The sequence below is a fragment of the Crocuta crocuta genome, unplaced genomic scaffold (assembly GCF_008692635.1).
Source record: "Crocuta crocuta isolate KB4526 unplaced genomic scaffold, BGI_CrCroc_1.0 scaffold25, whole genome shotgun sequence".
Taxonomy (NCBI): Eukaryota; Metazoa; Chordata; class Mammalia; order Carnivora; family Hyaenidae; genus Crocuta; species Crocuta crocuta.
In genome coordinates, this window is record NW_027532015.1 from 1,885,831 (window position 1) to 1,904,460 (window position 18,630).

At 44.5% G+C, this 18,630-nt stretch overlaps 1 protein-coding gene across 1 annotated transcript in view; it reads left to right on the forward strand.

Annotated features, from left to right (window-relative positions):
- Nucleotides 1–212: 212 nt before the first annotated feature.
- ZBTB2 (zinc finger and BTB domain containing 2) overlaps nt 213–18,630 on the forward strand; it is a 21,660-nt gene continuing 3,242 nt past the window's right edge. Inside the window, exons 1-2 of the mRNA XM_077776108.1 lie at nt 213–334; nt 13,312–13,496. Of these exons, the coding sequence (XP_077632234.1) occupies nt 13,324–13,496 (173 nt within the window). The 5' untranslated portion in view covers nt 213–334; nt 13,312–13,323. The remainder of the gene's footprint in view (nt 335–13,311; nt 13,497–18,630) is intronic.

Sequence of the window (18,630 nt, forward strand, 5' to 3'; positions counted from 1 at the left end):
CAGTTCTGGGAAGCGAGGGCAGGGGCGCCTCGCGGGGGCGGTGGCGGCTGCGCCTGGCGCCGGGGCTCTGGCCGCCTGACAAAACCATCCCCCGGAGCCAGGCGGCGGCGAGTCGGCGGCGGCTCCATCCGGGGCTTTGAGGGAGGGGGAGGGGACGGAAGCCGAGAGGGCGGGCGGCGGATCGGAGGGAGGGAGGGAGGAAGGGGAGGGGGGCGATTCGCGTTCCGTTCCCCGTTGCCGGTCCCTCCCTTCTCGCCGCCACCGCGAAGTGCGTCCCGAACGGCGGCGGCCGGTGAGCGTCCCGCGCTGGAGCCCTGAGAGGCGGGCCCGTCAGGTGCGTAATCCTTCCGACGCCTCGNCCGGCGCCGGAGCTGTTGCGCCAGCCGGGGCGGTGCGCACGGCGTAGGCGTCGGCATTGTGTTAAACTCCGCGGGACTTGGGGAGAGCGCGCGCGCGCACGCAGGACCGAGGGGAGCGGAGGACGTGCGGCGCGGCCGGAGTGCGTCGCCCCTCCCTTCCCCTCCCCTCAGGCCCTGGGGTATGAGGGNGAGAAGGGGAGTTTGGGGGCGCGGAGGCTGCTTCCCGGGCCCGAGGCGTTTTGCCTGTGTAGCGGAACCCCCAGACCATTGATTTTATAACAGGCTGCAAGGAGACCTGATCATGCATCGGTGCTTAGGAAGTAAGGTTTTTGTCGCTTTTAAGCTGGTGGGGAAAGGGGGCAATTGGAAAGCTAGGGGAGCAGAGCAGGCGAGAAAGTGATTGGGCCGGATGAAAATGCAAATAGTTTTTGCTTGGCCTTTGACTGCGAGAACTTGGGACGGCTGAACTCCTAATTGTGCCTTAGGGAAATAACCGCACACACGCCCCGCCCCCACCGGCTGCCTTGTTCTTTTGCTCTTCATCAAATACATGGCCCCACGTCGTGTTTCCATTCTATTCATTTTCATAACTTGTTGTTTCAGTAAAGCATTAAAAAGGTCAGAATTGGGAGCTCCCGGTCTCACGCAGAGCTCCGGGGTGCTCTGGGTTACCCTAAATGGGCTGCCCTGTCCTTTTTAGGACAGACCATCTGTGTAGACCCTGACGGAGCGCGGGAATCAGAAATCAGAATTAAGACATTTTCAAGCAACATTAATTGCTCGAGTAGATTTTTATTTTGCATTTTAAAATAACAAGCTGTTATTAAATAACAGACTGTATAGCCGAGGTATTTTCAAACTGTTAAAAGCAAAGTTTTAAGAAAAACGTCCCAATACCGCATTCCTTCAAACTGGGCATTTCTCACTTAATAAATTTGTGGTTTGTAGAAGTTTATTTTCCAGCCAAAGAATGGACCTGTTATTGACACCATGGTTAAGATCTCAAAGTACGACTTTATACCAGTGGCATTAAGTGCCACAAATAGTAGTGGAGACCATTAAAGGGTGACAGATAAACCACCCCTACGGCTTTGTTGTACTGTAGACTCCAACCACTTGCCGGTTTTAAAGCTTCTCTCAAAGAGGGTGTAAATAAATGGTGCTCTGCAAACTTCCGCTGAAATACACCAGCAGCAGAGGAAACACTAAGCATGTATTAGGTCCACGATGACAGTTTCTTTTTTATCTTAAAGATTAATATGGGGGCCCCTGGGTGGCTCAGTCAGAGGAGCGGCTGACTTGGACTCAGGTCATGATCTCACAGGTGGTGAGTGTGAGTCCCTGGATGGGCTCTGTGCTGACAGCTCAGAGCCTGGAGCCTGCTTCAGGTTGTGTCTCCCTCTCTCTCTCTGCCCCTCCCCTGCACGCACTCTGTCTCTCTGTGTCTCAAAAGTGAATAAACATTTTTTTTAGGGTTTTAAAGGTTAATATGGACTTTGCACTGTCCTCCAAGATCCATACCTCTTTAATATAAAAATTATTTAAAATACAAAATTCGATTCACCTTAACCTTTTAAGAAGATGCAGCTTGTAAACACTGCGTGTCCCTGTGTACGGGGATACGCTTTCCCCAGCTTGAGAATTCCTGACACGGAGGTGGAAAGTGAAGGGGGCCTCTAAGGCTCGTATGTGCCATTGGCTTGGGATCAGCTTTGCGCTTGGCGACTCTTCTGCCGTCTCTTACCTGTCTCGGTGCTTCGTCCCTGACCTTTCCCTGAAGTCAGCTTTGAAACCCTGAGCAGGTAGCGTGGTTCCAGCCAGTCGCTGTAAAGGAAGAACTGCTGGACTGCGGGAGACTTTACCATAAATTTCAAAATGCACATGGCAGAAACGGGAATGTATCCCTTTTCCTGATTCCTTCTGATCGCAAAGCATAACTCTGAAAACCCAAAAGGGAATTGAGAATTTTCACTTTCCTGAAGGAAAAAAAATTGTAAACATTTGAAGCATTTTACCGAGAACATTTTCTAAGCCTTTTTTATGCCGAAGTTAACTTATATTTTTATTAGCAAATTAAATTTAAATAGTTAAAACATGACTTTGAATCAATAGCAAGTAAGAGCTAGTGTTTTACAATGCCAAGATGCCGTTAAGAGAGGGAGTCAGGTAGCCACAGAATATTTACCGGGAGTTGGCAGTCCAAGATATTTTAGGACTTTTTTTTTTCTGTTATGAAGGCCAAGTTAGGGGCTGGTATTTACACTCATGCACATAATTCCCGGTTCACATGGATGAGGTACACATCACATGACTTTCTCACTTCAAGAAAGCAGTGTACAAAGACAGGAATTTATAAAGCATTTTTATGTATCTGACTACTTATGAAATGGTTCCTTTTACTTTAGAAGAGGTTTTACTTTACAAGAGGTATAGTTCCATTAAGTTGTGTACACGCCTAAGTTCTGCACTAAGCAAGGATGAACTGTAAGAATCATCTGAGAATAGTTTCAAAGTACATCGTTCTGCACCATGTCCACCTAAATGCTTAGATTCTCTGAGCCCCAAAGTGATTTCTGAACAGGGGCTGTCTAAGTGTGCTCTACAGACCCTTGTGAATCTCCAGGACCCCCTCAGGGTTCCATGAGGTGAAAACAACTTTCATAATAGTGTTAAGATGTTAGTGGCCTTTTTAGCTGTTGACAAAATGTGTCAACATTGGAAAGATCTACTGCTTAACTCAACGAGCTGAAATTTTCCAGTGACCAATGGATGATGTTAAAAACCACGCATAGGTAAAAGATGTGTTCAAAGTGCAAGACAGAGCAATGAGTTTTCCTGTAAAAACAGTAGGACATTTTCATTCATCATGTCTTTTTATTTTTATTTTTTTAACATTTTTTTAATGTTTTATTTATTATCTTTGAGAGAGAGATAGAGACAATGTGAGCAGGGGAGGGTCAGAGAGAAAAGGAGTCACAGAATCCGAAGACAGGCTCCAGGCTCCGAGCTAGCTGTCAGCACAGAGCCCGATGTGGGGCTCGAACCGATAAACTATGAGATCATGACCTGAGCTAAAGTCGGACGCTCAACCGACTGAGCCACCCAGGCACCCCCATGTCTTTTTAGATCATACCGCTAAACTTGAAGAAACTATGACTTGTCAAGTTTTGGTGTAGTATCAAAGAAAAATGTCCACAATTACCTAGAAAAGCTATTAAAATATTTCTTTTTCCAACTACATATGTGGGTGAGGTTGGATTTTCTTTGATACTCAGCTGGAAAATATATCACAACAAAGTGGAGAGGCAGAGTAAATACAGAACCAGTTGTCTTCTATTAAAGAGATTTTTAAAAATTGCAAATTAGATTAGTTTTCAATACTGCTATGTGGGCATATGTAGGTTTCCTTAGAGTTGATTACAGCATAATGCCTTAAGAATTATCACTTTAATATCAACTCTTTTTTTATTTTTTTTAATGTTTTATTTCTGAGAGAGAGAGAGAGACAGCGTGAGCAGGGGAGGGTCAGAGAGAGAGGGAGATAGAATCTGAAACAGGCTCCAGGCTCTGAGGAGGCTGTCAGCACAGAGCCCGACGCAGGGCTCGAACCCACGAACCATGAGATCATGACCTGAGCCGAAATCAGATGCTTAACCGACTGAGCCACCCAGGCGCCCCAATATCAACTCTTTATTAGCCACAAATCTCTGACTGTGGCTCCTTGATACAGCCTATCCCGGAACTACCTACTTCTGACCTTTACTTAGAAATTAAAAACTAATTCCAGTGTTAATGTCAGCATCGGTTGGCAATCTCTTACAAATTCAATGCTTTTCAAAGTCAAAATACAAGCCATTGATTAGTTTATGCCCCACCTTTTTCTAATGACCCTTGAGGAGGCCTGACCAAAGAAATGTTAAGAAAAATACACCAACCTGTCACCACAAGTAAATAAAACACATTTCCTAGCTTTGAGATACAATTTAAAAACATTAAATTCAAATGACTAGTCCCATTCAGGTTTACTTTATAGGCCCTAAATATTAATTATTAATAATACTAATTGAAAAAACAGTTTTTCCATCGTGGTAAGTGGTCTGAACTACTTGAAAGAATCAATCTTACTTGGGTAGTGCTTTTTCTGTTACTGATGTGCCCTGTGCATTCCAGTATTCACTTATGCTTTACTTAAATAAAATTAAAGACTTCAGAGGACCCTTTTAGTGCCCTTGAAATGGGTAGTCTAAGTGATATTTAGTATCTTAGGAGAGCTATTATCTTCAAAAAGTGAGTCATCAGTTCCCAAAAGTTGTTTCGGTCTCCTCTTCTTATACGGAAAATGTAGGAGGAACTTGGGTTGTGGAAATATAATGTGATGATATTTGTCCCATTCAGCTGCTTCAGAAGATGTGTAACTTCCAGATGGATCAGCACCCCTTTTGCTGCGTGCTGGGAGCTGAAAGCACTTGACATCTAGGAAATATCCCATTATCAGTTTGGGAAACAGTGGTGAGGCATTAAATAATATAAACGGTCATTTATCTTTAGTTCTGGCACGTGTTTTTTTACTTATTTCCACGTGTGCCTCACAGCCTCTGAATTTGCTGTAGGAAAAGAAAACTTTGTACACGCATACATGCATGAAGAAGACATTCTACGAAAACCCACTTTTAAGAATTGTCTCCCCTCTCCGTCTCCACTTTTGTTCAGTGCCTTTCTGCTCACTATTCTGATTCAAGAAAGACAAATGATTTTTTTTTTAATTTGGTTTAGGTTTTTTTTGTTTTTTACGTTCCATTTATGATGTTAAATGGTTGAGGGCTTTATATAGGTCTTCAGTTTCATGTCAGATTTCATGTCTGCCCTGTGTGTCTAGAATTAATAAGAACTTTCATGACTGATATGTGGAGCCAGGTAGTACAGAGGAAAACGTGTAATATTTACACCCAGAGGACAGGGCTCAGTTGACTTGTTTGCCGTTATAACCTCTCTGAACTATCATGCAATGATTTAATGTTGTGACTTTTGGAGTCAGATACACCCAGCTTCTCCAAAGACTCTCAGACCTAAATCACAGCGGGGACTTCAGAGCTCCAGACCAATATAACCAAAGTGTACCCCACACCTCTACTTGGTCATCTCAAAAGTATCTCGGTCCCAGCGCCTCTGAACGTAACCCTCAGGATCTTCCCCATAAAGCTGTCTTTTTGCCTGTCTTCCCTCTCCTAATGGGAATCCCCACGATCTCTCCAGTCACACGAGCCAGAAATCTAGGAGTTATCTTGGACACCTCAATTTCCCCCACCCTCCTCCATCTAATCCACCAACCAGTTCTGTTGGGTTTTTATCTTCTAACTACCTTTCAAACCCTGCCCCTCTCACTTCATCCTCATGACCACCACGCAGTCTGTCTTATCTCTTCTAGACCATGGGAAGGTCTCTCCTCACCTGCTTCTTCACCAATCCCCCCTCAACATTTCGTTAGCTCTGCAGTGTGGCCATCCAATCACGCACCCTGCAAAATGCCCTATTGGAAGGTCTGGCAGAGAGGTTCAAAGGTCCCCTTCAAACAGGCCTCCTTTTCTGACAGTGCAAATAGAAATCAGGGGCTGAACCAGCTTGGAGAGTGAGGCTTCTCTGCAGGGAGTGCTGCAGGCTGCTAGGAGCCCAAGGATGGCCTGGGCTTCTGGACCTTCTGCTTATAAAGAAAAATGCCCTTCTTCAGCTTATCTCAGTTCATCCAGCACTTCCAAAGTGAGGAAAATAACATCATTTTGTCTCCATTTTCATAAACATACTCAGATGAAACTGGGCTTTTGGTGATGCTTGAATTTCAGAACAAGATGGGTACTTGATCCCTTCATAAAGATCATCAAATGGATAATCTTATATCAAGAAAACAACCAGGCACAACTTAAGGTCATAAAATAACATTTCATGTTGTAATTTTTTTTTTGCATTAGAAAATTTATTCTATAAAATGAATATAGTGCCAACAACCCTTCCTTTGGAAAAGTACTCTGACCTTATGTCCTTTCTACCCATTTATATTTAGAAGCCCCCAATCCTACAGGGCACCCCATTCTACGGGAAGTCAGTTGAGCATCCGACTCTTGATTTCGGCTCAGGTCGTGATCTCACAGTCATCAGATTGAGCCCCACTTCGGGCTCTGCACTGAGTCTGGAGCCTGCTTGGGATATTCTCTCTCTCTCTCTGCTCGTCTCCCCACTTGCATGCTCACTCTCTCTCTAAAAAATAATCGTAATAATAATAAAACTTAAAAAAAAAAGTCCCCCATCCTACAGAGTCTGTAAATTTTTTATGACTTTTCTTGCAAAATAAATAGGGACTGATGCTGTTGGACCCCTAGTTTTGAGCTTGCTTGGTTGGTTTTTAGTAGGTCTGTGACTTCTGAAAGTCTGGAAACCATTAGTTTTGATTAGCATGAGAGTATGTTGTGCAGAGTTAAGCAGGGGTTGGGTCATGCAGGGCCGGGTAGGCTATGCTCAAGAATTTGGGTTTCATCCTAAAGGCAGTAGGGAATCACAGGAGGATTTGAAGCTGGTTAGTAACATCAGATTTGCCCTTTGGAAAGATCATTCTGGCTACTCCCTGTGAATGGATTCAAGGACAAGAGCTGGAAACAAGAGATGAGCAGGGAGGCAGAGCTTAAGGCATGGTGGTGGGATAAGGAGTTATAGTCGGTAGGCCCTGGGGGACTGACTGAGGAAAGGGGGAAGTGGGGCCCTGCAAGGCGAGTGGAGATCCCTGGCTTGGTCAAAGAATGGATGCTGGTGACATGCGCTAAGCTGGAGGTACAGAAGGAACAGGTTTGTGTCCGTGGCTTTTGTTGTCCTTTGGGGGAAATGAGGGTGAGGGGAAGGGGGACTTGAGTTGTCCTGCCCATTCTGAATCGAGGGGGTCATGTGGGATGGCCCGGTGGAAGTGGGTTGGACCTGCACAGAGAGTCCACAGAATGAGTAGGCAGGGGGCATCAGCAAAAGAAGAATCTTTGGTGGAGATTAAAATAGAACAGGCAGAGGTGAGAGAAAACCAGAGCACAGTGGCCTCAGAGCCCAAGACAGTATTTATGGAGCAGGAGGAAGGGTATTCAATGCCGCAAAGAGGTCGAGTAAGCTCAGTCTCTGGGGCTGGGGAGCAGAGGTCCTCTGTGACCTTGCTGAGCCATTTCAGNGGGAAGAGCAGACATCCATTTCCAACAAGGGGGAATGTGTGACCTCGAGCAGTGCCCCCCACCCCCCATGAAGATTCCCTACACAGCACAGGCTGCACGGGAATGGCTCTGAAGGGGCCGTGATGAGGAAAGAAGACTTCAGAAGAAGACCGTGCTGGGCGAGGGGGAGAGGGGGGAAGGCCTGAGATGGTGGAATCCAGGCTGGGGCACCCCCCACTCCATATCCTCAGACTCTGAGAAAGGTTTCTTAGGTCTCTAAAGTAAGATTTTTAAAAATTTACACAGTTTTGTCTTCCCTGTGTGAATTTTGAACATTCTTTCCATTTTCCCTCCTCTCATGTGGTTTTCTTCACATCCCTGAGAGCCCTGAACACGTGTTCCTCCCTCTATCTATAAAAGACACGTTCAGTTTGCTTCCTATTCTAGATTGAATAGGAAATCTCTAAATTGAGATCCTGAAATAACTGGTAGACTCCCTTTAAAAAAGATCTCATCTTTTAAAAAAACATCTCATAATTTTCTCATGGCTTCGTTCCTATGGTCTGAAAAAAAATACTTCTGTTAGTCTGTTTGTGGAATGAGAACCCCTACCTTTTGCTTTGTCGAAGGAGAGGAAATATATCCATTAATGTAAGAACAAAAACTTCGAAGTCCTATCAAATATTGGCAAGTGTGATGACAGTAAAATGTAAAATTATATGTAAAAAATCTCTATAAAACAAAATTAAAAGAAAGTGAGAAAAACACTAGTGACCTGTGGTAAAGGGCTTATTTTTATTGTATTACAAAGGGTTTTACAGATCAATAAGGAAAAGACAAACAACCTGACTGAAAAACAGGCAGAACTCATGAAGAGAATACAGGAGGAAATGTAAATGATCAATGAACATAAAAATACACTTCCCCTCATCACTAAATCCATACAAGGTAGGAAAATGAGAGTAGATTTGGCAAAGATTCTTGAAAAAGTGGTAATAATAACCAGCGTTGCCAGAGTGGGGAGAAACTGGCAGAGGAGGGTGGATAGACAGCTTGCTACTGTGTGTCCATGATATTTGAATTTCTCGTAACAAGTATATATACTTAAAAGCAGCAATAAAAATAATATTTCTGAGGGGAGGCTGGGTGGTTCAGTCGGTGAAGCATCCGACTCTTGGTTTCAGCTCAGATCATGATCTCACTGTTCGTAGTTCAAGCCCCATGGGATTCTCTCTCTCCTTGGGTTGCTCTTCAAAAAATAAATAAATAGGGGCTCCTGGGTGGCTCAGTTGGTTGAGCGTCTGGCTTCGGCTCAGGTTATGATCTCACCATTCATGGGTTCGAGCCTGTGTCGGGCTCTGTGCTGGCAGCTGAGACCGGAGCCTGCTTCGGATTCTGTGTTTCCCTCTCTCTCTGAGCACCGCCCCCCCTCCCGCTCACGCTGCCTCTCTCTCTTCTCTCAAAAATAAATAAAACATTAAAAAATTTTTTTTAATAATTAAACAGTTTTTATAAAAAATTTTTATATCATGTTATTAAAAAATAAGATTTCTACTGGCACATAGCACATCCTAACAAAGCAAATGACCCTATTTAAATCTNAGACCGGAGCCTGCTTCGGATTCTGTGTTTCCCTCTCTCTCTGAGCACCGCCCCCCCTCCCGCTCACGCTGCCTCTCTCTCTTCTCTCAAAAATAAATAAAACATTAAAAAAAAATTTTTAATAATTAAACAGTTTTTATAAAAAATTTTTATATCGTTATTAAAAAATAAGATTTCTACTGGCACATAGCACATCCTAACAAAGCAAATGACCCTATTTAAATCTCACTTCTTGGCACTCACTGATTCCATAATCAAGGGCAAATTAGCTAACCTCTCAGCCTGTTTCCTCATATATAGAATACGCATAGCAATACCTCAGATACCTTAGTGTGAAATTAAATGAATAGCATATGGAAATGAATGGTCAAGGAAACACTCCATAAATAATAGCCGCTCATCAAGAAATAAATAATAATGTGTTCTCACACTTGCAGCTGCTGTCTGTCCATGAAATGACACCTGAAGGTACCACCTAAATACGTAGGGAACCACGATCAGAGACAGAACACATGAAATAGCAGCTCATCGCAGTTTGCTCTTTCAGGTATATTATACTTTTTTGCAGAGAAAGGCAGATCGGTAAGATGGAAAAGAAAGTATTCTGGCACTTTTCAGAGAACAGCGTTGAAGACAAGCTTCTAAAGTTCTATCCCGGTGGAGGTCAGGGTAGAGTGATGCTTCTTTGTAATCCCTGCTACCCTGCAACCTGGCACCGTCTCTTGTTTTCCTCAGGAACCCCAGGCCTCATTTCTGTGTCCCCTTCCTAATCTCAGTGCTTTCCCCTTCTCTGACAGGCACAGGAAATATTGGGGAACTAAGGTCCTGATCCTTCCCACAGGTTTGGATGTATAATTGAGCCTACGGTGCAGGTATGGGTACCCAAACCGCTGCAGACCTAAGTGCACCTCCTACCTTTCATATTTGGATGTAACTCTTGGTAGAAAACGCAAGATTTGACATCCACCATCCTTGCTTTGTGACCCGATTGGTCTCTTACGGTATTAATCCGTTTCATTCGTTCCTTTTAGGTAACACTTCTTAATTTCTGAATCTGCCAGATCGTCTCTGGAACAGGAAGGAGGGTGGGGGGGATCGGACCAGCTGAGTAAGAATTGTCATGGTCAGTATTTTGGGTTTTTTTTTTAAGCCAATTGATAATGTATTCTCCAAACTAGCTTTCCCAATTCTACAGAATTAAACATCATAGTTTAAACATCATACTTATGCTTTTTTTAAAAATCTGGCTAATTAATCAGTATGTGGTGGGTTTATCTTTTTTTTTTTTTTTTTTTTTTTTTTTTTTTTTTTTACTTTTTATTTTTAAGGAACTAGAAATAGACATGCAGTTGCAATAACACAGATCCCCGCAAGCCCTTCACCGAGTTTCCTCTAAGGGAAGCTACTTGTTAAACTGCAGTTCCACAGCCTGGGTGCTGATGCTGTACAGTTGGGCTCCAGAACATTCCTATCGAAGGGATCCTTCACTTTGCCCTGCTAGAGCCAAACCCATTCCCTCATGCTCCCCTCACCCTCTGTTCCTAACCGGTTCTCTGTTCCTATGATCTTCGAGAACGTTAAACACCGAGAACCATGCAGTATGTGACCTTTTGGGACAGGCTCTTTCCACTCTGCATAATTCACCCACCTTGTATGTATCATAGTTCATTTCTCCTTGCTGGCTGTGTTGTTTCCGGTGGTGTGGGCATACCACATTGCTTAACCCTTCGTGCGCTGAGGGACATCTGGGTCTTTTCTAGCTTTTGACTGTTAGGAGTAAAGCGGTTGTGGATATCCATGTGTGGGTTTTGGTGTGAACCTTCAGTTTTCATTCTCTGGGATAAATGTCCATGAGCATAATTGCTGGTTAAGATGGTAGTTACATATTGAGTTTCTCTAAGAAACCACTCTTTTCTGGAGTGGCTACAGCATTTTACATTCTCACCGGCAGTGTTTGAACAGTCCGCTTCCTTGACATCCTTGTCAGCATTTGGTGTTGCCTTTTTTTTTTATTTTGGCTGTTTTATTAGGTATATAATAAAATCTCATTGTGGTTTTGATCTGCATTTCCTTAATCGCTAATGATGTTGACCATCTTTTCATGCATGTGTTTATTTACCATTCGCATATCCTCTTTGATGAAATGTCTCTTCGAGCCTGTTTGCCTGTTTTCTGAATAGATTTTTTTTTCCTGTTGGGTTTTGAGAATTCTTTGTATATTCTCCCTCTACCTGTCCTTTTTCAAGAGGTTTGCAAAGGTTTTCAAATATTTTTCTCCTGGTCTTTAGCTTGCCTTTCATCGTCCTTTAACAGGACCTTTGGCAGACCAAACATTTTTAATTTTAATGAAATCCAACTTAGTTTCTCCTTTTATGCAGTATACTTTTGGGGTTAGGTATAAAAACCCTGTACCTAACCCTAGATTCCTAAGATTTTTCTCCCATTTTTTTTTTTGGTCTTTGTCCAGTTGGTCTCCGCCATTTGTTGAAAAGATTATTCCTCTGCTGAGTTGGTTTTGTGCATTTGTCAACAATCCATTGTATGTATTCATGTGGCGCCACTGCTGGGTGCTCATTCCGTCTCATTGGTCTGTACGTTTAGCCCTTTGACAATACCACACGGTCTTGGATACTGTCACTATTTGATGCATCTTGAAATCCGACTGACTCGCCCCAATTCATTATTCTTTTTAAAAAATTATTTTAGCCTATTCTGGTTTCTTTGGCTTTACATTCTACCTTTTACAATACCCCTATCTATAGCTGCAAAAAAATCTTGTTAGAATTTTGATATGAATTGTGTCAAACCTATGTACTAACGAGAAAAATGTATGTTCTTACTATGCTGAGTCTTCCTAGCTGTAAATACAGTACATCTTCCCACTTTGTTAGCTATGCTTTAATTTTTTTCCTTCAGCATTTTATAGTTTTCAACATACATGTTCTGTTAGTCCTATACATGTTTTGTTAGATCAACACATATGTATTTCAATTTTTTGAGTGATTGTAAATGGTATTATATTTCTAATTTCAGTGGTCACAAGTTCAAAGTTAGTGTACAGAATTATAATACTTTTATGTGTTTATCTTATAGCCTGTCTGTGGTGTTGCCAAACTCATTTATTAGTTCTAGGAGTCTTTTGTAGATTCCTTGGGATTTTTTTTCTACCTAACAACATCATCTGGAAACAGGACAGTTTTCATTCTTGTGTGTGTGTGTGTCTGTCTTTGATTTCCATTCTTCCTTTCATTACACTAGCTAGAACTTCCAGTACTATGTTCATAAGTGAGAGTAGGCATCCTTGCCTTAGTCACAGTCTTAGAGAGAAAGCATTCGCTCTTTGTAGCATCGAGGCTCCTGTTAGGTTTGTTGCTGATCTGTGTGTAGTGGGCTGTTATAAATACCTTGTGGGAAAGGAGCAGTCTGCGGATCTGATGAGCCGTCTCCTGCAGATGCCCTTCCCCTGCTGGAGACAGATTCAGGCCAACTGGTTGGCTAGGGTGAAGTGTGAGGAAGGAAGAGCTTAGAATTTGGAGTCAGAACACACAGATTTAATTTTGGCTCCCCTACCTTGTAGCTAGGTGGCCTGGGCAAATTATGTACACCTCTCAAGGCCCAATTCCTCCTTCACAAAAAAAGGAGAAGAGCAACATCCTCCCTCCTGCCTTAGCGCAGACGTCCAAGAGAGTAGTTTTGTCCCTGTGAGCGGCGGCCATGCCCGCCAGTAGGAGCTGGAAAACTGACCCAGCTTGGTGAGATCTTCACTGCACCCTGCTGCGGCCCCACCCTGGCACCTTAATTTATTGGTCTCTATGGAAGATTTGACAGTCAGATAGGTCATTAAAATATGCATCTGGAATCTTAAACTAAAAGACTAACCGATCTGGGGGTTTGCTGTCCCAAGAGCAGACAACCGAGTCCACTTCCTGGCCCGTCCGCCAACCGCCTGGGTAAACCTGGGCAGATCACGTAATCCCCCAATTCACTGTCAGTGCCACCATCTGTAAGCTGAGAGTGAAGACAGACTTCCTTCAGCAGGCTGCTGTGAAGAGTGAGTTTACGTAACCTCGTTAGCATGACACGTTCGCTGTGATCGTTACTGTCGGTTGACTTATAAAGGACACATACTTACTTGTGAATCACCTTTCTTAAAAAAAAAATTGTTTGCTTTGCAGATTTTTAAAAAAATGGATTTGGCCAACCATGGACTTATTCTCCTGCAACAGTTAAACGCTCAGCGAGAGTTTGGTTTCCTGTGTGACTGCACGGTTGCCATCGGCGATGTGTACTTCAAGGCACACAAATCAGTTCTTGCTTCATTCTCCAATTACTTTAAGATGTTGTTTGTCCATCAGACCAGGTAACTAACGTGGTTGATAATAATCTAATGACTGTCGGCGCTGAACTTCCACGGCCCTCTTTCCCTCCGCACCTGCTCTTTGCCCATCCGGACCATGGGTCTCACCTCCGCTCCCCGGAATCCTAGGCTCTGGGCTCCCAGGTTTCCCTCGTGGCCTCACTTAGCCCTCGCTCATCTTGGTTACTCCTGCTTTCAGCAGCGCTCGAGAATCCCTGGCCTTTGAGCCCCCAGCAGCGCCCTGCTGCCAGGACCCCAGCCGGGTGTCCCCTGCACTGCAGGATGGACAGCGGCCTCCTGGATCCTTTCTTCTGCTCCTCGGGTCCTCCCACCCCACCCCCCAGTCTTCCCTCCGGGTCTTTCTGAGTTTTCATCCTGGTCTGCCAGTCTAATGGGAGGCTGGAGGGCATGAATCCCCCAGTTGCCTTCTTTTCTTTCTTAAAACCTCTTAAAATCCATAGCTCTTGGTTGGTTGTTTTTCCTTCCCATCTCTCCTGCCTTGGAGAAGAGGACCCCGGGTGTCCCAGGAACGGTGACCTTCCTCCGACCCCCTCGCCCCCAGATCCTGCCGCCTCTTCCTTTCCGGTTCTGTGCTTTTCACCGTGTGTGTGCGCTCTCTCTCTCCCCACGCTTGAGTCCCCAAAGGATCCCCGTCCCCCTGACACTCAGTGGTGCTGTCTACCTGACTCACCGGGCAGCCTCTCCTTGATTTCATTCCGGAAATGTTCCGAGGGCGAGCCACAGCCCGGCTCGCGCGCCCCTCACCCCTCCTGCCCGTGGCCACTGCCCTGTCTCCTCCATCTCTACCGAAATCATTTCGCAAAGGTCACCTCTTCGTCACAACCATGGCTCTTCTCTCAGCCTCCGGTGCCCTTGCCCTCTGCAGCATTTGCAGCCTACTGTTTTCTTCCTCTCTGAGGGTCGTCCTCTGTGCTCAGATAAGGCAGAATGTCCCGTTTTCCGCCCTCTCAGGTCTGGGAGCTGCGCTGAGTTTTGGTCTGGTCCCTCTGTGCTTCTTTCCATATACACCCCCCTCAGGGGAGCTGCTAGTGCTCCTGGGTTTTGCCTCTGCTGGAAACCACCAGTTTACAGCTCTGGCCTTGACCTTTCTCTGTGTCTTCCAGAACTCTGCTTCCCAAGGCCACGAGGCTGGCCACTCATGAGCTGAATTGAGTTATCAGCGGGTCTAAAGTGGAATTAGGCCTTCCCGAGTCCTTCCCTGACCTCCCTGTTTATCTCTAAGGGACCCCTTCTTCAAATCGCTCCGAAACCTGATCCTCTGGGCCCTCAAGCCATGTTTCCCTCACCCCCCCGCCCCATTCTGCATTAGTCTGTTCCTTCCCCTTCTCTCTTCCTTCCATTTCCTAATCATTTTCCACAACTGTGAGATTAATATTTCTGAACAGTCCTTTGACTGTAAGATGCCTTGGATCAGAAATCTCCATGGTGTTACTCCTTTGATCACAAACCTGCAGGGTCCCCATCGCGCATCAAAACAGCACACAGATTCCTCGTTCTCTTTCAAGGCCCCTCAGGCTGGCAGCCTGACCTCTGCCTCCCTGGCCACGAGCCCCCTTGGGACCACCCCTCCCACCGGGCCACTCCCTCAGCCCAGCCCCTCCCCATCACCTCTTCCATGACCCCTCCCCAAAGTGATCAAAGGCCACCTCTTTCCTTTTTCACATCTCATAGCACTTTATTACAAGATCCTGCATTTTCCCTGTGTTGTTCTTTGTGTATTTCTCTCCCGTCCTCTTTTGTAAGTTTCTTGAGAGCAGCAACTGGGTTTTACAAATCTGAAAGCCCCAGTGTATAGGTCCAGTATTTGTACATAATAGCCACTTGTTAAATGTCTGGAGGAGCAGAATGGGAGAATAATAGAAATAATGGCAAGCAGAGGTTGCTTTATCTTGCGACACTAAGGATGTTCCCTTTGAATGCATTGTCGGAGACTTCATAACTAATGTGCACTTAGAAGTCACCACACAATGAATTAAATTGTCTTTGAAAGGGGGAAGATTTTCATTTGGGGGAGTAAAAGAATACAACTTAATGAGTTTTGAATAGATGCAAGAAACTTAAATGTAGATCAATTAGATGCTTTTGTCACACGGAAATGTAGTGTCTGTGTGGATAGGAGCCCCAAGTGTAAGCAATCAAGTGTTGTTGCCCGGAGGAGGCACGTGCCATTTCTCATTGAGACAAAGCAAATACTGCATGAAGGCCAGAGGCAGGCTTTTAAACCAGGGCATTTTTTGCAAGGCAGTGACCAGACTACCAAAAGGTGGACTGAGAATAGTTTTTTGCACACTTGGCTCAAGCATGTCTTAATGCCTGTAGTAGCCCTAGCTATCTCTGTCTCGGGTGCATTCCTCTAAGCGGGAAGTTTGAAATCCTGCAGGACTGCAGACACGGAGCTCCCAAAAGTAAAACCGCAGAGGCAGGTTTTGCTAAGCACAACCTCCTGATGAGGTCGGACATTACTTAAAATTCTGTTATTTCCCAAGTTCATTAAGCCCATCTTTTACTTGGATCTTCTGGCAAAGGAAAACGAAAACTGAATTGCTGTGAAAGTTTGCGTGAAGGGCTTGTAGCTGTGCTAAAACTATGTTTTTCCCGTAAAAGTGTTGCCTCGAGCAGACAGCTGCCAATCAAACCATGTAGGTGTAATTATCTTGTGGAGAGCTAGGTCCTTCCAGAAGGACTTGGAAATGACCGAAGTCTGGCCCGTAGCAAGTCGAGAGGTCAGCTGCCCGGAAGAGAAAGCAGTCAAGGGTGGAGATTGCTGCAATGTGACCTAAGGAGCTTTTTCAAATAACTTTTTTTTAAGGGTCTCCATGTATATATGTGTGCATGTGTACTTCTGCTTTAAGAAAAAAAAAATTAAGATCAAGAAATGAAGAGAATTGCTTTCTGGGATGCCTGGGCCCTGGGTGCCGCGTGAACCCCCAGAGACTCTGCGCCTGCCTCTCCCCGGAGCCTTCCCAGCAGCACCGCCAGGCCACCTTGGAGCCCCCCCGCCGCCCCGGCCGGGCTCAGTCTCCCAGCCCCGTTCCTCCTCTGCCTTCAGAGACTGCTCACAGCTCTTTAAAACCAGAGCTCTGCTGAGTTCACCACTCTTGGTGGCAGTAGACAGAGGACACAGCCTGTACAGTAACAAATGAGGGAAAATTCTAGAACTTACAACAAAATGTTGACAGAAAGAGGCCATGCTTCGTAGTCCCCGCTCACAAATGCTGCTCTCCTTTGGATTTCTGCCCTTCCCTTTTCTTTTTGGAAAGCCACTGGGTCCCTTCCTTCTGCCTGGAGGAACATTCCATCCTGGCGGAAGAAAGGTGCTCTGTAGTCTTCTGGGAGTACTTTGTACTCTAAAGGCCTGTGGTTTCACAGTTCTCAATTTTGGGGGTGACTGTTTACATTATTACAGTATTCTTCCCCACACATGATCCCTGAAGCTTTATTCTGAATATTGAACTTCCCTAGAGCACCTAAACGCACCCTAGTATACGCATCCTAGTGTATACACGCATCGTAGTGTATACGTATCCTAGTGTATACGCACCCTAGTGTATACGCATCCTAGTGTATATGCGTAGTATTGTGGGCAGTTGCCCTGTGCTTAAAGCGAGGACCGCCTGCATTTGCATTCCTATTGAAAGGAGGATAAATAAAGGACTGTAAAAAAGACTCCAAAGGAAGATGAGTGATCTGTGTGTCTTTTTAAAAAATAGAATCACATAAGCTCTGTTCTTTCTGCTGTCAGAGTGTTGCCAGCTTTTATTCTTTGACTCTTCATACTTTGTAGTCAGATGTTTTTCACAGGACTGTTGTACGCAGTCATCTAGAAATATATGCACATTGATAGCAAAACAGCAATTACTCAAATCTGGTCTGTCACAAATCACCACTAAAGTCACTTTTTAAAAAAATAGAATACAATGCTAACTTTGGAAGAGCATGGTATACTGTCATTATTTTAGCATATTGGAACATATTTGTTAATAAGATAAACACCTAAAGGAGACAAAAAGTTATAATAGTAAGTGGTATAATAAAAAATGATGAAGGCGCTGAGGTGGCTTCGTTGGTTAAGTGTCTGACTCTTGACCTCACTCAGGTCTTGATCTCAGGGTCATGAGTTCGAGCTCCATGATGGACTTGAAATCTACTTAAAAAAAAAAAAGATTATAAATTCTAAAGGCATTCAGGAAGCTGTCTTTGAAACTGAAAATGTATATATTGTCTGTAGAATATATTCACTCAGTGAATGATAGCACATACCTCATAATATATAGATCTATGTATAGANTTCAGGCTCCAAGCTGTCAGCACAGAGCACGACGCAGGGCTCGAACCCACAAACCGTGAGATCAGGACTGAGCTGAAGCCGGATGCTTAACCAACTGAGCCACCCAGGTGCCCCTATATCATTGCTTTCTAATGATGCATTAGAATTTCTGTCATTACTGATGGTTTAGGAAGAGTTCTTTGGGACTTGATTCTAGCTGCTTGATCAGAGTGATATTTCTGGAATGAGGCAAACACTAGTGTGTATAAGTAAGAAAATCAGCAATACCACCAGCTGCTTTAGGTGTCTCAGATAAATCACCTAACTTTTTGTGATCTCAGGTTCCAGATGTGTCCAGTGGGAATAATCAGATCTGCCTTAAATGCCACACAGGATTGTTTTCATGCTCTAAACAATTCTGGTGTTATGGGTTTGGAATTAGACTGAGATTTACTTAGACCCTCTTACTAATCACTCTGTGATATTGAGCAAGGTAGGAATCTCTTTGAGCCTTAGTTCCTCGTCTGTAAAATGAGAATTAATGGCAATTTAATGAGAGACTGCCTGTAAAGCCCAGTTGTAATTCTGGTGATGGTGACGATTTGGTAAGTTGTCCTGGAACGGTTTTTTGATGCAGTCTAGCAATACTGGGAAGGTGATCTGGCCCCATTAGAGCTAGAACGTTCCTCCATCTCTTCCACCTTCATGCTGCAGATAGACCAGGGAGTTGCAGAGCAGCGACCGAATTAGGTTTTCTTTTCCTTCCACTTTTATTGTGTTGCTCTCAGGCATTGGTTCATTCTAGTCCAGCCCTCCCCCACCCCCCCCCACCCCGTCATTTCCCAAATG